Source organism: Cloeon dipterum, chromosome X, assembly GCF_949628265.1.
Source record: "Cloeon dipterum chromosome X, ieCloDipt1.1, whole genome shotgun sequence".
NCBI classification, from domain to species: Eukaryota; Metazoa; Arthropoda; class Insecta; order Ephemeroptera; family Baetidae; genus Cloeon; species Cloeon dipterum.
The window spans coordinates 28,391,300-28,410,179 of record NC_088790.1 but is presented as its reverse complement, the minus strand read 5'-3'; the positions used below and the strand labels follow the sequence as shown (position 1 = coordinate 28,410,179).

The window sequence follows — 18,880 nt, the reverse complement described above, 5'->3', positions numbered from 1 at the left end:
TTGCTATCACCGATCGCCTACTTTTTTGCTCTACTTGATTTAGTGTAGAAAAATCTGTTGAAATCGATTTCGTGGGGGGAAATGTATAAAACCCCAGCCGTGAAGAGGACCATCTCAAAATCTGTTGCTGCCAGCTCGACTATGCGCACCTCCCGATGGATCGTGGTGCTGGCTCTTCTCGCCCAAGCTTTTGCCGCAGTAAGTTTATTTCACTCAATTTTTTTCACAAGTGCAATAGTTAAGTTTTGAAAAATATTTTCTCTATATTTATCGACCTGGGCACCGATTCCTCAAAAATTTGTCAGATTCATTCCCAAAATATATGAATTTCTAACCTCAACCATCCTAATTTTGATTTAATCTATACAGGACTTTTTTATTGTTTTCAAATAAAATGTTGTAACACACAGCCCGGTCTAGGGGTTTTGTATTTTATGCGCTACGCCGGTCAGCACTCCTGGTGCTTACCGGATTTGGCCTGCTTTTCTGGACCGCTGGCCGCACTCCCGTGGGGCGTTAAAAAAACAGCTTAATATAATCAACATATTTGTAAGCTGCTCCAATTAGAAAGAATTTTTCATTTTCTTAGAGATTTTTATTTTTAAATTTTCCAAATATGCATAGTGGGGATGTAAGGGGATGGTGTAAGCACCCCAAACCTTTTAGCTGTGGTTAGGGGAAGTTGAGACGTGTTTAACGGAGGGTATATAGTTTTAGCAATTCTGATGGTTGGAGGGGCAAAGAACCGAACAATTGAAAAATGGCATAATTTCTTGTAGTGGAAAATATTGCAGTCGAAAACTAAAAATCGATCGCTCATCATTATTAAAGTACAAGTCAATGTTGGAAATGTTCAAATTAAGGGGCCAGTTTTGAAAGAGAAACACGAAATTCCGTAGCAAAACATGCATGAAAGCTTTGTCCTATTTGTTTTTAGTAAATTTTGGATAAAAATCTAATCTAATAATACAGCATTCAAATACATCAACACCAGTGGCGATGTGCTCCATGCATTATTTAAATGTCCTATTTTAAAATTAAATTTGTTATTCAAAGGTCACCGACCGTTCAGACGAAGATGCAGAAAAACTACGAAACCTTCATGAAGCGAGCATCACAACAGAGTACACACTGGAAGAACTGCTGACAGACAGCAATTGCAAGTATTCCACTAAAATTATTTATTTCCATTACAAAAAAAAATTCAAATTTAAATAGACACAGAAATCGAGGCTCTTTTAGCGATGGAAAACGAAGAGAGCACCACGAATTACGAAGTTGATGCGGCAACAGAAAAGCCAAGTGAAGAGGGTGAAGAGGACCAGTTTGAATTTCACAATGGAACGGCTCAAAATGGCAGAATATTGGGAGGAACGCCAGTCACGTCGGAAACTTTTCCGCAGTACAATTACCACGTATTAATTGTGAGCGTAACTGCCGCTGACATCGAAAGGTGGTTTTGCGGTGGCGCATTATTGTCGTCCACTTGGGCGCTGACCGCCGCACACTGCGTCGTATTGTGAGTATTTCTCCTTAAAGTTTAACCAAATTTAGAATTAATATCAAAGTTAACTATTTCTATGATGAAAATAGCAGATCAAACTTTTGTATTATTTTGGGGATTGTAAAACATTTTTAATTGGAAGGGTTGTTTTAGGGGATGATCAAACTGAAGGCTAATTTAACAGTCACATTAAATAATTAGTATTCAAATTATAGTGCAGCAACAAAATATATTTGAATATCTATTCTGAGTGGAATATTATCGCGTCAATATTATCTTTATACAGTTGCTTGCGTTTGTATTAATTTTTTTCAAATTTTGAATATTTTAAGGGTTTCTACCATAACTGTTTATGCTGGAAAATTCGAGGATCCTTCAACAGTCACGAGCACCCCTCCGACAGCCACGGCCTATATTCATCCCGCTTTTAGACTTAATTTAATGATCAACGACATCGCACTGCTGAAGCTGAGCACACCATTGACACTTAGTGGTAAGCAAAATGACAAAATTGTTTATAATTTTACTACCTTAATATTTCAGGTACTATTGGAACCGCTAGACTTTCACTCGTCAAACCCACTGCTGCGTTAGATAATGTCGCGCTTACGACCATGGGATTCGGTCCTAAAACTGATGGTAAAAAGAGAAATTATTGTGTCTTTTGTAATACATGTTGGATTTGGTTGTGACACATTTTTGGATCTAAATATGATTTTTGAAATTACATTTTCCAAATTCTATCATTCTAATCAAAATTATAATAAATTGGCAATAATCATAATTTACTTACATTTATCAGGGAAGGCATTCTCGAGTAACACAAACAAATCAATGTGTGAAATTGAAATATCAAGGAAAACTCTATTTTTAATGCGTCCTAGTTCTTGGTATTTTTCATTCAAAGAACCATTATTTGTTTTTGTGTTGTTTAAAAAGACCTTCCCTCTCAATTCAATTTTAATTCTGTCTAAAAATATACAAAATACTTTAGAATAAATTGCAGGTGAAAGAACAATCGCAAAATTCTCTGCTTAATTTTTACGGGATTTGAAACTATAGGCAAAATGATTGATTCTTTTTTACAGTGAACAAATCGTGTTTTTTTTTTCAGCACAAGGTATACCCGTGTCAGGCTCAAGTCCAGTAACACTGAATGTTGTCGAAATGACGAATGTGAAAAAGTCGACGTGCAATGCAAACACAATTGATGTTTACGTGACGTACCCAGGAAACACTGGATGTTTGGGAACCTCTTCTGGAACCAAAGGAATTTGCTTTGTACGAATTTTGTAACTACATGATCTGCATAATTTCTTACAATGTTAAATTAAATTTCCAGGCTGACGAAGGTGCACCTGTTCTTTACACAAGCTCATCTGAAACCACTGGCAAAATTATCGGCGTCACCTCTCAAAGGTTGGCTTGCCCAAGTGATTATCCCGGCTCTTTCACCTGGATTTATCCCTACATTAGTTGGATCAGAGCCACGACTAGGAAAAATTTCACGTAGTATTTATTGCTTCTATAAGCTTGCTTTTTTATATTTATTCTTGGTGAGTAAAATGTGGAAAAATAAATATTTTTTAAAAAAAAACCTGGTAAATTCCGAACAATTCCCATTTCAGAAACCTTTATTTATCAATATTTAGGGCTGTGAATTTTTTTGGCCAAAATAGTCGACTATTTTGAGACTGTTTCTACAAGAAAATTAGTAAGTTTTAGACGATTTTTGTCAATTTTACGGTTTTAGTTTTCATTATTTCCTTCGCGTTTTTTTTTTTAATTATTTCATACAAATGTATGTTTAACGCATGCTATGTATTATAATTAAAGGCCAATTCACAGATAAATTGAGTTTGACAACTAATGGAAAAGGAAAATCACTGGTATTTTTTAGTTAATCGAGTAGTTTAATTAGAAAATAAGGTCCATTTGGACGTAATTTAGAGACATCGGAAATATGCTGTGGTTTTATTTGATAAATTTTATTTAAGTCCTTGTTAGGAAATGGAGAAATTCCAGATTTTGAGGTCCGGGAGACGGTATGCGCTCCATATTTTTACATAATTTCAAAAATATAGAAAAATTAAATTTTTAGAATGAAAGTCGGACTCAAATTTTGATTGCGTTGAGATATCATGCTGAAAATTTCCCTACCCGACCTAGTCATTCACCCTGAACAACTTTCCCTACCCTGAAAAGGTTGTAGGTCAAACGTCAAGATCAAATTTTGAGACCTTTTCCGAGAAATCGAATTTTAATTTAATTTTTTTAGGGACACGGTCAAATTGTCAAGTTTTGTGTCGTTTCACTGGGTTTTTTACCCATCACAGTTCGAATTTTGTTGTAAATATTTTTTATGGCTTAGAAAATTAAGTTTTTGGAAAATTTTGCACGCCAAACATAACTTTTTAGACGGTTTAATACGATTTTAGACGGGTTTTAGATGGTTTTGGCAAATTTAAACGGTTTTGGACGATTTTAAGTGCGGTTTAAATACCTTAAAATTGAACTATTCGAGATCATTTGATAGTCTCACAATGATCTGAAGCTTATAAAAAAATAGTCAGTCGTCTAAAATTCACAGCACTATCGATAATACCGTTAGAATTTTATGGGTTCGGATGAACATATGAATTAGACGGCGGATGGAATGGGAGCACACAAATCAGCATTTTTTAGGCGAATCAGTAACCGATCGCCTACTTTTTTGCTCTACTCGATTTGGTGTCGAAAAATCTGTTGAAATCGATTTAGTGGGGGGAAATGTATAAAACCCCAGCCGTGAAGAGGACCATCTCAAAATCTGTTGCTGCCGGCGAGACTATGCGCACCTCCCGATGGATCGTGGTGCTGGCTCTTCTCGCCCAAGCTTTTGCCGCAGTAAGTTTATTTCACTCAATTTTTTTCACAAGTGCAATAGTTTAGTTTTGAAAAATATTTATCGACCTGGGCACCGATTCCTCAAAAATTTGTCAGATTCATTCCCAAAATATATGAATTTCTAACCTCAACCATCCTAATTTTGATTTAATCTATACAGGACTTTTTTATTGTTTTCAAATAAAATGTTGTAACACACAGCCCGGTCTAGGGGTTTTGTATTTTATGCGCTACGCCGGTCAGCACTCCTGGTGCTTACCGGATTTGGCCTGCTTTTCTGGACCGCTGGCCGCACTCCCGTGGGGCGTTAAAAAAACAGCTTAATATAATCAACATATTTGTAAGCTGCTCCAATTAGAAAGAATTTTACATTTTCTTACAGATTTTTATTTTTAAATTTTCCAAATATGCATAGTGGGGATGTAAGGGGATGGTGTAAGCACCCCAAACCTTTTAGCTGTGGTTAGGGGAAGTTGAGACGTGTTTAACGGAGGGTATATAGTTTTAGCAATTCTGATGGTTGGAGATGCAAAGAACCGAAAAATTGAAAAATGGCATGATTTCTTGCAGTGGAAAATATTGCAGTCGAAAACTAAAAATCGATCTCTCATCATTATTAAAGTACAAGTCAATGTTGGAAATTTTCAAATCAAGGGGCCAGTTTTGAAATTCCGTAGCAAAACATGCAGGTCTCGACAGAAAGCTTTGTCCTATTTGTTTTTAGTAAATTTTGGATAAAAATCTAATCTAATAATACAGCATTCAAATACAACAACAGCAGTGGCGATGTGCTCCATGCATTATTTAAATATCCTATTTTAAAATTAAATTTTTTATTCAAAGGTCACCGACCGTTCAGACGAAGATGCAGAAAAACTACGAAACCTTCATGAAGCGAGCATCACAACAGAGTACACACTGGAAGAACTGCTGACAGACAGCAATTGCAAGTATTCCACTTAAATTATTTATTTCCATTACAAAAAAAATTCAAATTTAAATAGACACAGAAATCGAGGCTATTTTAGCGATGGAAAACGAAGAGAGCACCACGAATTACGAAGTTGATGCAGCAACGGAAAAGCCAAGTGAAGAGGGTGAAGAGGACCAGTTTGAATTTCACAATGGAACGGCTCAAAATGGCAGAATATTGGGAGGAACAGCAGTCACGACGGAAACTTTTCCGCAGTACAATTACCACGTATTAATTGTGAGCGAAACTGCCGCTGGCGTTCCCAGGTGGTTTTGCAGTGGCGCATTATTGTCGTCCACTTGGGCGCTGACCGCCGCTCACTGCGTCGTTTTGTGAGTATTTCTCTTTAAAGTTTAACCAAATTTAGAATTAATATCAAAGTTAACTATTTCTATGATGAAAATAGCAGATCAAACTTTTGTATGATTTTGGGGATTGTAAAACATTTTTAATTGGAAGGGTTGTTTTAGGGGATGATCAAACTGAAGGCTAATTTAACAGTCACATTAAATAATTTATATCCAAATTATAGTGCAGCTACAAAATATATTTGAATATCTATTCTGAATGGATCCTATAGCTGAGCTGAGCTATCGCGTCAATATTATCTTCATACAATTGCTTGCGTTTGTATTATTTTTTTTTAATTTTGAATATTTTAAGGGTTTCTACCATTAATGTTTTTCCTGGAACGTTCGAGGATCCATTGGCAGCTACAAACACCCCATCGACAGCCACGGCCTATATTCATCCCTCTTTTAGACTTAATTTAATGATCAACGACATCGCGCTGCTGAAGATTGGCACACCATTGACACTTAGTGGTAAGCAAAATTTCAAAATTGTTTACAATTTTACTACATTAATATTTCAGGTACTATTGGGACCGCTAGACTTTCCCTCGTCAAACCCACTGCTGCGTTAGATAATGTCGCGCTCACGACCATGGGATTCGGTCCTAAAACTGATGGTAAAGAGAGAAATTACTGTTTCTTTTTTAATTTATCTCGGATTTGGTTGGGACACATTTTTGGATCTATATTTTTGAAATTACATTTTCCAAATTCTATCATTCTTATCAAAATTATAATAAATTGGCAATAACCATAATTTACTTGCATTTACCAGGGAAGGCACTCTCGAGTAACACAAAACAAATAAATGTGTGAAATTGAAATATCAAGGAAAACTCAATTTTTTTTAATGCGTCCTAGTTCTTGGTATTTTTCATTCAAAGAACCATTATTTGTTTTTGTGTTGTTTAAAAAGACCTTCCCTCTAAATTCAATTTTAATTCTGAGTCTAAAAATTTACAAAACACTTAAGATTAATTTGCAGATGAAAGAACAATCGCAAAATTCTCTACTTAATTTTTACGGGATTTGAAACTATAGGCAAAATGATTGATTCTTTTTTTACAGTGAACAAATCGTGTTTTTTTTTCAGCACAAACTATAGCCACGACAGGCACAACTCCAGTAACACTGAATGTTGTCGAAATGACGAATGTGAAAAAGTCGACGTGCAATGCAAACACAATTGATGTTTACGTGACGTACCCAGGAAACACTGGATGTTTGGGCACCTCTTCTGGAACCAAAGGAATTTGCTTTGTACGAATTTTGTAACTACATCATCTGCATAATTTCTTACAATGTTAAATTAAATTTCCAGGGTGACGAAGGTGCACCTGTTCTTTACACAAGCTCATCTGAGTCCACTGCCAAAATTATCGGCGTCACCTCTCAAAGATTGGCTTGCCCAAGTGATTATCCCGGCTCTTTCACCTGGATTTATCCCTACATTAGTTGGATCAGAGCCACGACTAAGAAAAATTTCACGTAGTATTTATTGCATCTCTAAGCTTGCTTTTTATATTTATCCTTGGTGATAAATGTGACACAAAATAAATATTTTTATTTACAAAAAATTAAAAACCTTATTTGTTCGTTCATGCACCTAGTTTATTATTTTTCTATGCCGTTACCATCTGGGCTTTTCAGATATTTTTTATATAATAGACATCTCTATAAGATGCTAAAAAAATAAAATAGATTTATAGTTGGAATGAAAATATTATTTTTTTCAGAAGTAACTGCCCTGCTAAATATATATTTTTGATAGGTTTGATTTTTATATTGAAATACAATCAATCGCGATCATAGAATATATGTCGTAACTTATCATTCATTAGTTCATTATCAAACCGAGTCGATGTGAAGAGTTCGCTGAAGGATACTTCTGTGTGGATTGATGATAAAAGAAAAGATCAAAGGGAATAAAGGAGGGAGAAATAGCACTTTTTTGCTTGTTTCTATCCCTGTCTGAGGACCGGGAAGGGCTAATGTTTACAATTTCCTTTTCACATCTGGTATATTGCTGCAACTATTATTACAGAAACCTATCTTTATCGATGTACATACAGCTACAATTTATATCGGCCAATGTCGTGACATGACTCGGCCTGATTTGCCCCAACATGCGCCTGCAGCGTGGCACTATTGGCCGCAAGGAGACCAATTTGTCCAACGGACCGGCCGCGAACGCTGTTTTCTGTAGGCTGCTTTTGGACGCCGGAGCAGCAGCTTCTCAAACGCAGAGCTGTTAACAATATTATCTTGGGGCAAACCGGGCCGAGTCATGTCACGACTGACATTAAAAAAAATAGTCGCGTCGTAAACTGCTCAATTAGACGGCGGATGGAGTTGGAGGGCCAAAATTTGCTTTTCTTGGTGTCTCGATTTAGAGGGGGAAATGTATAAAACCCTAGCCGTGAATAGGATCAACTCAAAATCTGTTGCTGCCGACTGAACTATGCGCACCTCCCGATGGATTGTGGTGCTGGCTCTTCTCGCGCAAGCTTCTGCCGCAGTGAGTTTATTTTTGCGAGTGCGATTGTTAATTTTTTAAATCTTGCCTTTATTTATCAAACTAGGCACCGATTCCTCTGTTGCGATTATCTGCAACACAGCTATACCAAAATGCATGATTAGTGCCCTCCGACCCCTTAGCTTTCAGCCCGCAGAACTGGAGCGGCCTCTTGGCCTCGCCGAGCTTTCTCGCTGCCGCCGAGCCATCCCTCTAACTCATCGTCGCGGTGGCTGTCTCTCATGATATTAATTAATTTTCTTACTATTTTGATCAAATTCCTTCAACGGCCAGGAGAGATCAGTCGAACGGAAGATTTCCTCGTAAACATTTGATAAGTCCCGGAGCCAGTCTTAATTATTCAACGTCGAGAGTCACGCGAAGGCCACAAGCCGAGAACAATCAGGACATGCCGCGGTAATATCGCTTTAAATAATATTCAATGAGTTTCAAGACAGAAAAAGGCTGCTCCTTAAGTGAGCCTTTAATAAATGATGAAATATTGAGGTTCCTTTATCGTTTAAGTATTCCTTTAATTTTATTGCTGGTCAAGAAGAAAGACAAACAACGGCGAATTGTGCTTGGAAATAAAGTTTTTTATTTATTGTTCAGAGTGACTCTCTAACAGAGAGAAAAGGACTTTCGATCGCGAAATTGGCCATTAATTACGTAACTGACGTTAAATTAATGCGGACGAGACTGAAAATAAAAGACAAATTCTTACTGTGACTGGCGAGGCAAAAGAAGGGCAAACGAGTAGGCAGAGGCCAGGAAACCGTCTCCGGTCCGAGCCGGCGAAAGCCTCCTCGAAGCTCGGTGGACAGGGTTCCGATTTTTCCTTACCCGGATAAAACCCACCCGGGTTTAACGGTTTTAACCAGGCAAAGAACCCAATAAAACCCACTATTTTTCCCAAAGCTCCAGAATTTTCAGTATCAACAATAATTTCTTCGTTTCTTGAAAAAATGCATTAAATAGCAAATCTGAAAAAACCCAGAAAACCCAGAAAAAACAAAAAAAAAACATATTACCCCCCAATAAATCCCAAGTGGGTCGGGAAATTTTTAGAAAAGTATTAGCACGTTTTGAACGTTAAAAATAAAATCGATGCGGTTTTCGCAAAATACCAGGTGAACCGAAATTGCAACCGTGTTCACCCAGAACGACAAGGGATTTAAAATGGTTTGGTATCAAATTTCAGATATAGTAATTGGTTAAACTTTCTTAAACTGAGACAGCTTGAAATTAAAACGTGTCGAATTAAAAATCTGTATTTTTGACTGTTTCCGAATTTCTAATTAAAAGAAAATGAGAATATATATATTTAAAAGATCTGTGATAAATCCATTTAATTTTCTTTTTGCTGATTATTTCAAAGTTTTAATAACCGATCTAATGGCAGTTGAAGCGGCAATTTTCAAGTATATAATATTCCTGTACCAATTAAATGCCCTAAATTGAACTCGAATGTCCTATTTTAAAAATTAATTTTTTTATTCAAAGGTCACCGACCGTTCAGACGAAGATGAAGAAAAACCACGAAACCTTCATGAAGAGAACATCACAAAAGAATACACGCTGGAAGAACTGCTGACAGACAGCAATTGCAAGTATTCCATTTAAAAAAATTTATTTCCATTACAAAAAATTCAGACACAGAAATCGAGGCTCTTTTGGCGATGCAAAACAAAGAGAGCAGCACGAGTTTTGAAATTGATGCAGCAACAGAAAAGCCAAGGAAAGAGGACCAGTTTGAATTTCACAACGGAACGGCTCAAAATGGCAGAATATTGGGAGGAACAGCAGTCGATATGGATACTTTTGCGCAGTACAATTACCACGTTTTAGTGTTGGGCGCCACTGCCACTCGCTATGTCAGGTGGTTTTGCGGTGGCGCATTATTGTCGGCCACTTGGGCGCTGACCGCCGCTCACTGCGTCGTATTGTGAGTATTTCTCCTTAAAGTTTAACCAAATTTAGAATTAATCAATGTTAACTAATTCTATGATGAAAATAGCAGATCAAACTTTTGTATGATTTTAGGGAGCGTGAAATATTTTGATGGGTAGGGGTTGTTTTAGGGGAAGATCAACACTGATGGCTAATTTTTTAACAAGCATAAAACATATTTAAGATATATACCAATTCTGAGTGGATCCTAGCAGAACTGACAATGAGCCATTACGTCAATATTTACTTCATACAATTGTCTGCGTGTGTATTTAATTATTTGTCTTTCAAATTTTGGATTTTTTAAGGGTTTCTATCATTAATGTTTATCCTGGCACGTACTCGGATCCAACGTCAATCAACGCCCCTCCGACAGCCACGGCCTATATTCATCCCTCTTTTAGACTTAATTTAATGATCAACGATATCGCACTGCTGAAGCTGAGCACACCATTGACGCTTAGTGGTAAGCAAAATGACAAAATGGCTTACATTTTTATTAACTTACTATTGCAGGAACTATTGGAACCGCTAGACTTTCCCTCGTCAAGCCCTCTGCTGCCTTAGATAATGTCGCGCTTACGACCATGGGATTTGGTCCTAAAACTGATAGTAAGAGCAATTATGTTTTTTTTTAATTTTGATTTATCTTTGATTGGTTTGGATGGTGCGACACATTTTTTGAACAAATTTTAATTTAGTGAATTGTTTTTGCAATAGTTCATTTCCTTGCTTTTACCAGGGAAGGCATTCTCGAGCAACACAAATCAATGTGTGAAATTGAAATATCAAGGAAAACTCTATTTTTTCCAAAGCATCCTGGATATGTTATGAAAATGTATATTTTCTAGGTTTTTTGATAAATCAAAAACCTTTTATTCTGTGTTACTCAAAAATACCGTCCTCTTAAGTTTGATCGAGTCAATTCAATTACAACAAGTACGCAAAGTTTCCAGTTTGTGTTCGTTCGTTGGTGTACTGTATAACAAAAATTATTTTTACTGTAAATTAATTCTTATATCAATTTTTTTGTAATGAGCTCGAAAATTTGTGTTTAGTACCAACCATCGAGCACTTGGAGACGAGACCATTACTCGTATATACGGCTAATAATAATTCACAGAAAACATAATTTAAAAAATAACTATATATATACAATAAGGATATGAATTAAAAAATTATCTATTCATTAAATATACACATGATCTTGGCCATAAAAATATTTAATGGACAATAACCAATTCAAGATTACCAATAATTGGCAAATGATTTGTTTTAAAGCGAACAATTTTAAAAACTTTGAATGACACACGTTTTTTTTCAGCCCTAGATTTGCCCTCGCCGACGGCAACACTGAATGTTGTCGAACTAACGAATGTAAAGAAGTCCACATGCAACGCAGACACAATTGATGTTTATGTGACGTACCCTGCAAACACTGGATGTTTGGGCACCTCTTCTGGAACCAAAGGAGTTTGCTATGTAGGACTTATTTTGAACAACATCTGCATACTAATTTCTTACAATGTTAAATTTAATTTTTAGGCAGACGACGGTGGACCTGTTCTTTACACAAGCTCATCAGAATCCACTGCCAAAATTATTGGCGTCAACTCCCAAAGGTTGGGTTGCCTGAGCCAATATCCCAGCTCTTTCACCTGGATTTATCCCTACATTAGTTGGATCACAGCCACGACTAGGAAAAATTTCACGTAGCTTTTATGTATTGCTTCTCTATAATCTTGCTTTTAATATTTATTTTGGCAAGTAAAATGTAATACATTAATATTTTTACTAAAAATAAAAACTTTGTTCATGCACCAATGTAGTTTAATATATTTTTCTTTGCGATTTCCTTCTTTCCACTTAAAACAAAAATAAAATAAATTTTCTCTAAGTCGCTATATTTGCAACTCGAAATCTCGGGTTCTAACTATCGCAGAATTGTGATAAACTACTCACCGCTGGACTCGTCTCGACCTCCCCTGACCAGCTGATGGGTTCAGGGACCCATCACCCCTTAGTTGCTATACTTTATCCCCCTCGAAAAAAGGAAAACATTTTAGAACTCTGGAATTTTGAATTGATTTGCATATAATTTTAAAATATTTTTCTTTGTTTAGTTTGAAAGAAGGGATGGAGTGGTTATTTAGATTATATTTTGGATAGTTTAAAATTAATATTTTTTATCCCAGAGGTAACATGATAAAATTTTTGTTATCAAAATTGGAGCAGTGGGGTTGAAAGGGGATGTGAATAAGCACCCCCTTAACACTTTGGCTAGTTAGTGGAGGCCAAGACGAGTCTAACGGTGGGTAGTTGTTGAAATTCTGATGGTTAGAACCAAAGATTTCGAAAAATTTCATGTTTATTTTAAAAATTTGAAGTGGAATTTCACGAAAATTAAAATTAACACCCAAATTAAGAAATTTTTAGCTCTCTTTTTTGCTTCGGGACATAATTGTTATTATTATTATTTATTATTAGAAATTGGAAAAACCGGAAAATTTTTGTTAAATAAAAATCCTGTCCGGTCCTGTTCCGGATGAAATTTGTATTACCGGTTCCGCGTGAAAAACCGGAACAGGGCAAGATTCTGGTTTCCGGTTGCGGATTCTTGTCTTGGAATACACTCTATCTCAAATAGTTTTTTGATTATTCTGCGGTCTCTTCCAATTATAACCTACAATTAACGGTGCCGTTAACTGTCCAATTATTACAAAAATATCGCTAAATTGAATAAAGATTTAAGATCGAAGGAAAAGAGTGGCACAAAAATAATAATATTCGAATAGAGAATTTTGCCTCACTTTACGCTCTCGATTCAGAGGCCAGGTAAAAAGTACAACTAAAAACCAGTGTGTTGCTGCCGGCTATAGATCATGCCCAATTCCCAATGGATTGCGTTGCTGCATGGCTCTCCTCACGCTAGTTAGCCCAGCCAGAGTAAATGTGGCATTATAAATTAATAAATAAAAATTGATTTGCACGTTAATTTTAGGGTTGCTTCATTTGTAAGCTTCTTAAGACTTAAAAATGGGCACGAATCATGCAATTTTTAGCCATTTAATATAATCTATATATTTGTCTAAACCGTATAAATTGGATAAAAACCGCATGAAATCTTCACTGGAGTTAGAATCATGACTGACAAAATAAAATTTATTCTGATAATTTATTTTTATAGTTATTAACTTTTTTCTGTTATGTGTAAAACAGACAATGAACCTCGTTTGCATGAAACGATATTTAATATTTCCATGACAGAAACCTGTATTTATATCGATACCGTTAGAATTAGACTGTCCGTAAAATAAAAGTCGTATTAGGCGGCTGATGGAATGGGATTGCCGCAATTTACATTTTTAATGGATCAGTTAATAGGTTTTGCTATCGCCGGTCGCCTAATTTTCTCTCTCTACTCGATGTAGAGGAGGAAATTTAGAAATCGCGCCAGCCGTGAAGACGATCAACTGAAATCAGTTGCTGCCGCCGGCTCGACTATGCGCACCTCCCGATGGATCGTGGTGCTGGCGCTTCTCGCCCAAGCTTTTGCCGCATCAGTGAGTTCATTTTTCTCCCAAATCGAGTGATAGTTTAATTTGGAAAACTTTTCTTTATGAATGAAACTGGGCACCGTTTCCTCAAAGGTACGGTCTATATAATGGATAGAAGAACTATTATAAAATATTTCAATCAGGCCATTTTGATTGCTCTACACATTGCAAAATTGTAATAAAGTGGCGTATATTATCAATATATTTGTGGGCTACTAGCTACTACAATTTGCAAGTAAATTAAATTCTTCAATTTGCATTCTAAATTTTCCTCAAATTTATATTAATTTTCTAGAACTAATTCAAATTAAAACACAAAAATTTTCACGTTAACGCACATTTAATCATTTATATTTGAAAGATATTTAAAAGGTTTTTGATAGAATATTATTAAATAGAACCAATTAAAAATGTAAATACTATGTCGTTTCTTTCTACCTGAAATTTTCAATTTAATTCCGAGATAATGTTTCTGTTTTTAAATTGGTTGTGTTAAATTGCTGAAAATGATTGAGATTTCATTTTACTTTGTGTTTCGCGAAAGAGGCAGATTTTTAATTCTCCTCTCCTATATTTTAAAAAGTGTTGCAATGGAATTGGAATGAGAATAAGGGCATAATCATTCGCAAAAACTTTAAAATTGAAACGCACGCTGTTTTTTTTTGAATAATTGATTGAATTCAATCTCTTGAACTGAAACAACTGGGAATAAAAATTAAAACACAGTGTTTTGCAAAAATTGTGTTAGTTCAGATTTTCTTTTCAAACGGTCTTTTTATTCTCCTTTTCATATTAAACTCCAAGAATTCTTAACTTATTGGAATTAAGAGTAGTTGAAGGAGCCCTCTTCAGAGTATATAATTCGCCCCTAACATTTAAATGCCTAGAATTGATCTCAAATGTCCTATTTTAAAATTAATTTTTTAATTCAAAGGTCACCGACCGTTCAAATGAAGATGCAGAAAAACTACGAAACCTTCATGAGGCGAGCATCACAACAGAGTACACGCTGGAAGAACTGCTGAAGAACAGCAATTGCAAGTATTCCATTAAAATTAATTATTTCCATTACAAAAAATTCAAATTTAAATAGACACAGAAATCGAGGCTCTTTTGGCGATGGAAAACGAAGAGAGCTCCACGAATTTTGAAGTTGATGTGGCAACAGAAAAGCCAAGTGCAGAGGACCAGCTTGAATTTCTCAACGGAACGGCTCAAAATAGCAGAATATTGGGAGGCACAGCAGTCACGATGGCCACTTTTGCGCAGTACAATTACTACGTTGTCGTAGTGGGCCTAACTGGCGCTGACATTACCAGGCGGATTTGCGGTGGCGCATTATTGTCGAGCACCTGGGCGCTGACCGCCGCACGTTGCGTCTTATTGTAAGTATTTCTCCTCGCAGTGAAGCCAAATTTAGAATAAATCAAAATTATCAAATTTCAATGACAAAAACCACAGATCAAAGTACTGCGGAAAAAATTTAAATAGGTGGTTTTTTAAAGGATGATCAAACCGTCTAACTTGTCAAAGTGAACTAGAGCATTTAAAAATATTTTAAGATATATTTGTCCTAAGTGAGCCATTCATTCAATTTTAATTCCATAAAACTGCTTTTCAATATTTCCTTTTATTTAAATTTTGAATATTTAAAGGATGACCAAAATTGAAGTTTATCCTGGCAAGTTCTCGGATCCGTTTTCAGTCGACCCAACGATAGCCACGGCTACAATTCATCCGGGTTTTTTTAATTTCTTTACCAACGACATCGCACTGCTGAAGATGAGCTCACCATTGACACTTAGTGGTGAGTAAAATGGCAAAATGGTTTACATTAATTTTTATTAACTTTTAATATTGCAGCAAATATTGGAACTGTTAGACTTTCACTCGTCAAACCCTCTGCTGCGTTAGATAATACCCCACTTTTGACCATGGGATTCGGCCCGGAAACTGATGGTAAGATATGAGCAATTAATTTGTATCTTGAATGATGTTACACGTGTTGCACCAGGTGCCTGCCGCTTATTCACTATCGCGCCGCATAACGCGCACATTTCACTGTTATTTGCTCCCAACGCATTTTCTTTTTTACGACTTCTGCCCTAGCTAATGCTCTCTACAATTACGCTCGTATAAATATATATACATCAAATTTCTCCTCAAATGGATTTTAGAAAATATTCCATATTTTTTAATTCAATGTAGCCACTTGATTGTGCTACTCGAAAATACATTCCCTCAAAAAGTGCGAAGTCAATTCAATTTTAATCCTGTGCATACAAATTCACAATACACTATTTTAATTAAACGGCAATTAAAACATTTTAATTGCAAAATTTTGTGCTTCATTTTTACGATGTTCTAGTTTTATTATTTAATTTTAAATTAACAATAAAATTTAATTTACGTCTGTATTATTCAATTAATATTTCTTCATCTAAACGTATTAAAAGTTATTTAAAATGAGTATTATTTGTTTACTTTAAATAATTATTATTTATTTTTGTTTGTAAGCCCCAGATAAAATTAATAATTTATTAAAAAAAAACATTGCAGACAAAACTACATTACTTATTTTTTATATAACACAAAATATATAATTTTCCCTGATATTCGTGCATTAATAAATAATTATATTTATTTTAATGTGGGTGGGTGGATAATGTGGTTTGAGATTGTATTCTATTGATTAAACAAACACCTGTACGAGAACGCAATTATTTGAGATTTTCTATTAGAGGCCATGATTTTTTAATTTTTTAAAAAAGAATGAATTCCGACTTTGATTGACATTTTGTGTTTATTTTATTTTCAGGCACAGGTCTGCCCATGCCACCTATACTGAATGTCGTTGAATTGACGAATGTGAAAAAGTCCAAATGCAATGCAGACTTGAGTAATATTTATTTGAATTTCCCGGTAAACACTGGATGTTTGGGCACCTCTTCTGGAACCAAAGGACTTTGTGTTGTACGAATTTGTTACCATCAACTGCATTATTTCTTACAACGTTAAGTTCAATTTTTAGATTGATGAAGGTGGACCTGTCCTTTACATGAGCTCATCTGAGCCCACTGCCAAGATTATCGGCGTCGCCTCTCAAAGTTTGAGTTGCCCAAGTGAATATCCCAGTTCTTTCACCTGGATTTATCCCTACATTGGTTGGATCACAGCCACGACTAAGAGAAATTTCACGTAGAATTTATTTCTTTATTTCTGGTAAGAAAATAAAGTGTGGCACACAAAATAAATATTAAAAAAATCATTCGATTGTTCATGCAATTCTTTTTACAAGCCGTTTCCATCTGGGATTTTTCGAGTTTTTTAATTTTTTAAAAGTAAAAAGCGCCGAATAGAGAATTTTGCCTCACTTTACGCTCGATTCAGAGGCCAGGTAGAAACTAAAAATCTGTTTGCTGCTGCCAGTTAGATCATGCACATGGATTGCGGTGCTGACTCTCCTCTCGATAGTTTTAGCGCCAGAATAAATGTGTGGCATTATGAAAATTAATAAATAAAAATTGATTCGCACGTTCTTTATGGAGTTCGAATATTTTAAATGGTTGTGGCCGGGTCTTTTCTAAGTTTCAATCTTTAGGGGACTAACGAATAAACCTTCACTGGATTGAGACTTAATTCTGAGATATTTTTACAGTTATCTAAAAAAAATGGTTTTGAGGAAAAAACTTAGCTTTGTTTACATACAAATATTAAATAAATTTATTTTAAATACAAACTTGAGCTGCCGACCAGGCATGTTTCTCACACATTGGCGGAGCTTGGCAAAGTTGGTTTAAATTGTCCTCCATTGAAATTAGCTTCAGCGAGTTGTTGAAAGTTTCGCATCTGATTCAACACTTCCGAAATTCGTGAATAGGCTAGCTGAGAGAAACACAGAAATATGAAGATCGTGGCAATAATCAGCAGGGTGTAAACAACTTTTGCACTGTTGAAACCTGAAACAAGAAATGATTTTTGTTTGTTAATTCATTAGGAAAAAATAATTTAAATTAACTTAATAAATTCTTTATATATAAATTAGGGCATCTGCTGGATGGTAAAAAGTTACTCGGGGCAGGATTTGTATTTAATATTTTCATGATAACACCGAGAAAAGTAATTATTTCAGATGAGCATTAATATTTAAAAAAATCTTCCTCTATTATAATAAACACCAAGAAATTAAAACAGCATTTTTTGCAAATATTTTAATTTAAATGTCAATTGATGGTCAAATACTCGTGAATTGTACCAAAAAGGGGCTTCTAACAGTAAAAAAAATTAAAATATTAAAAAAAACTCAAACCTAGTAGGGTGGACGTTAATTTCTTAGGTTCATAGTAGCACTGGTCAATTTGGAGGGGGCAGCTCATGTTGTTGCAGATGCTGGAACATCTCTCTATTTTCGGACACCAGGTGCACGGCATCTTAGATTTGCCGATCAACATCACTGCATTGTTGCAGCTCTCGCAGGTTTTGTATATTAAGCACGAAGGCAGAGGCTCGAATCGGACCACCGTCCAATTCTGAATTCGTAACATTTCGATGTCCATGCGAAATCCAAGATCGATTCTATGAGGTTCTCCATCATCTGTTGAAAAATTAAATTAATTTAGATTTTAAAAATATTATTATTATTTCGTGGAGCTTACAAAATTTATCTTCAATTTAGTAGCCAACGCCGAAAAATTGATCAACACAACGACAAAACTTGAAAATATCTCCCAGGCTGTAGGGCACCTTCTTGTAAACAAATTCGATCAAGCCGGTCTGGTGTATTGTAGCTTGGAAGTTGTACCGCTCTCGGAAGCGAGCGGGCCTCAGTGCAAATTTATCCCATTGGACAACCAAAGAATCACCTGAAGGAAAAATAATTTAAAAATTGTTATAATAATTGAAAATTTTAAAATATTTCTTACCAGCGTCGAGGTACATGACGCTGCTTTTCGCTTGAATTCCCAACATGGGAGAAATAATCCAATTAAATGCGCCGTCTGCGGGCCAAATTGATCCGTTTCTTGACAGAGCCACTCGCTGGACGTCCAAGTCAAAGAATTTAAAGCTGAATGACAGGTCTATGACAGCCTAAAGATGCATTATTTTAGTATGATTAATTCAATTTGAGTTAAATCTTTACCA

At 35.6% G+C, this 18,880-nt stretch overlaps 2 protein-coding genes across 2 annotated transcripts; both read left to right on the top strand.

Annotated features, from left to right (window-relative positions):
- Positions 1-63: 63 nt before the first annotated feature.
- Positions 64-3,094, top strand: LOC135946051 (brachyurin-like). The gene is made up of 7 exons (XM_065494084.1): positions 64-198; positions 1,057-1,159; positions 1,219-1,519; positions 1,837-1,997; positions 2,048-2,143; positions 2,619-2,785; positions 2,847-3,094. Exons 1-7 carry the CDS (start codon positions 82-84, stop codon positions 3,015-3,017), a joined length of 1,116 nt encoding a protein of 371 aa, XP_065350156.1. The 5' UTR covers positions 64-81; the 3' UTR covers positions 3,018-3,094.
- A 12,348-nt stretch (positions 3,095-15,442) lies between these two features.
- Positions 15,443-17,006, top strand: LOC135947371 (chymotrypsin BI-like). The gene is made up of 4 exons (XM_065496203.1): positions 15,443-15,545; positions 15,602-15,697; positions 16,557-16,711; positions 16,770-17,006. Exons 1-4 carry the CDS (start codon positions 15,521-15,523, stop codon positions 16,938-16,940), a joined length of 447 nt encoding a protein of 148 aa, XP_065352275.1. The 5' UTR covers positions 15,443-15,520; the 3' UTR covers positions 16,941-17,006.
- The last annotated feature ends 1,874 nt before the right edge of the window (positions 17,007-18,880 follow it).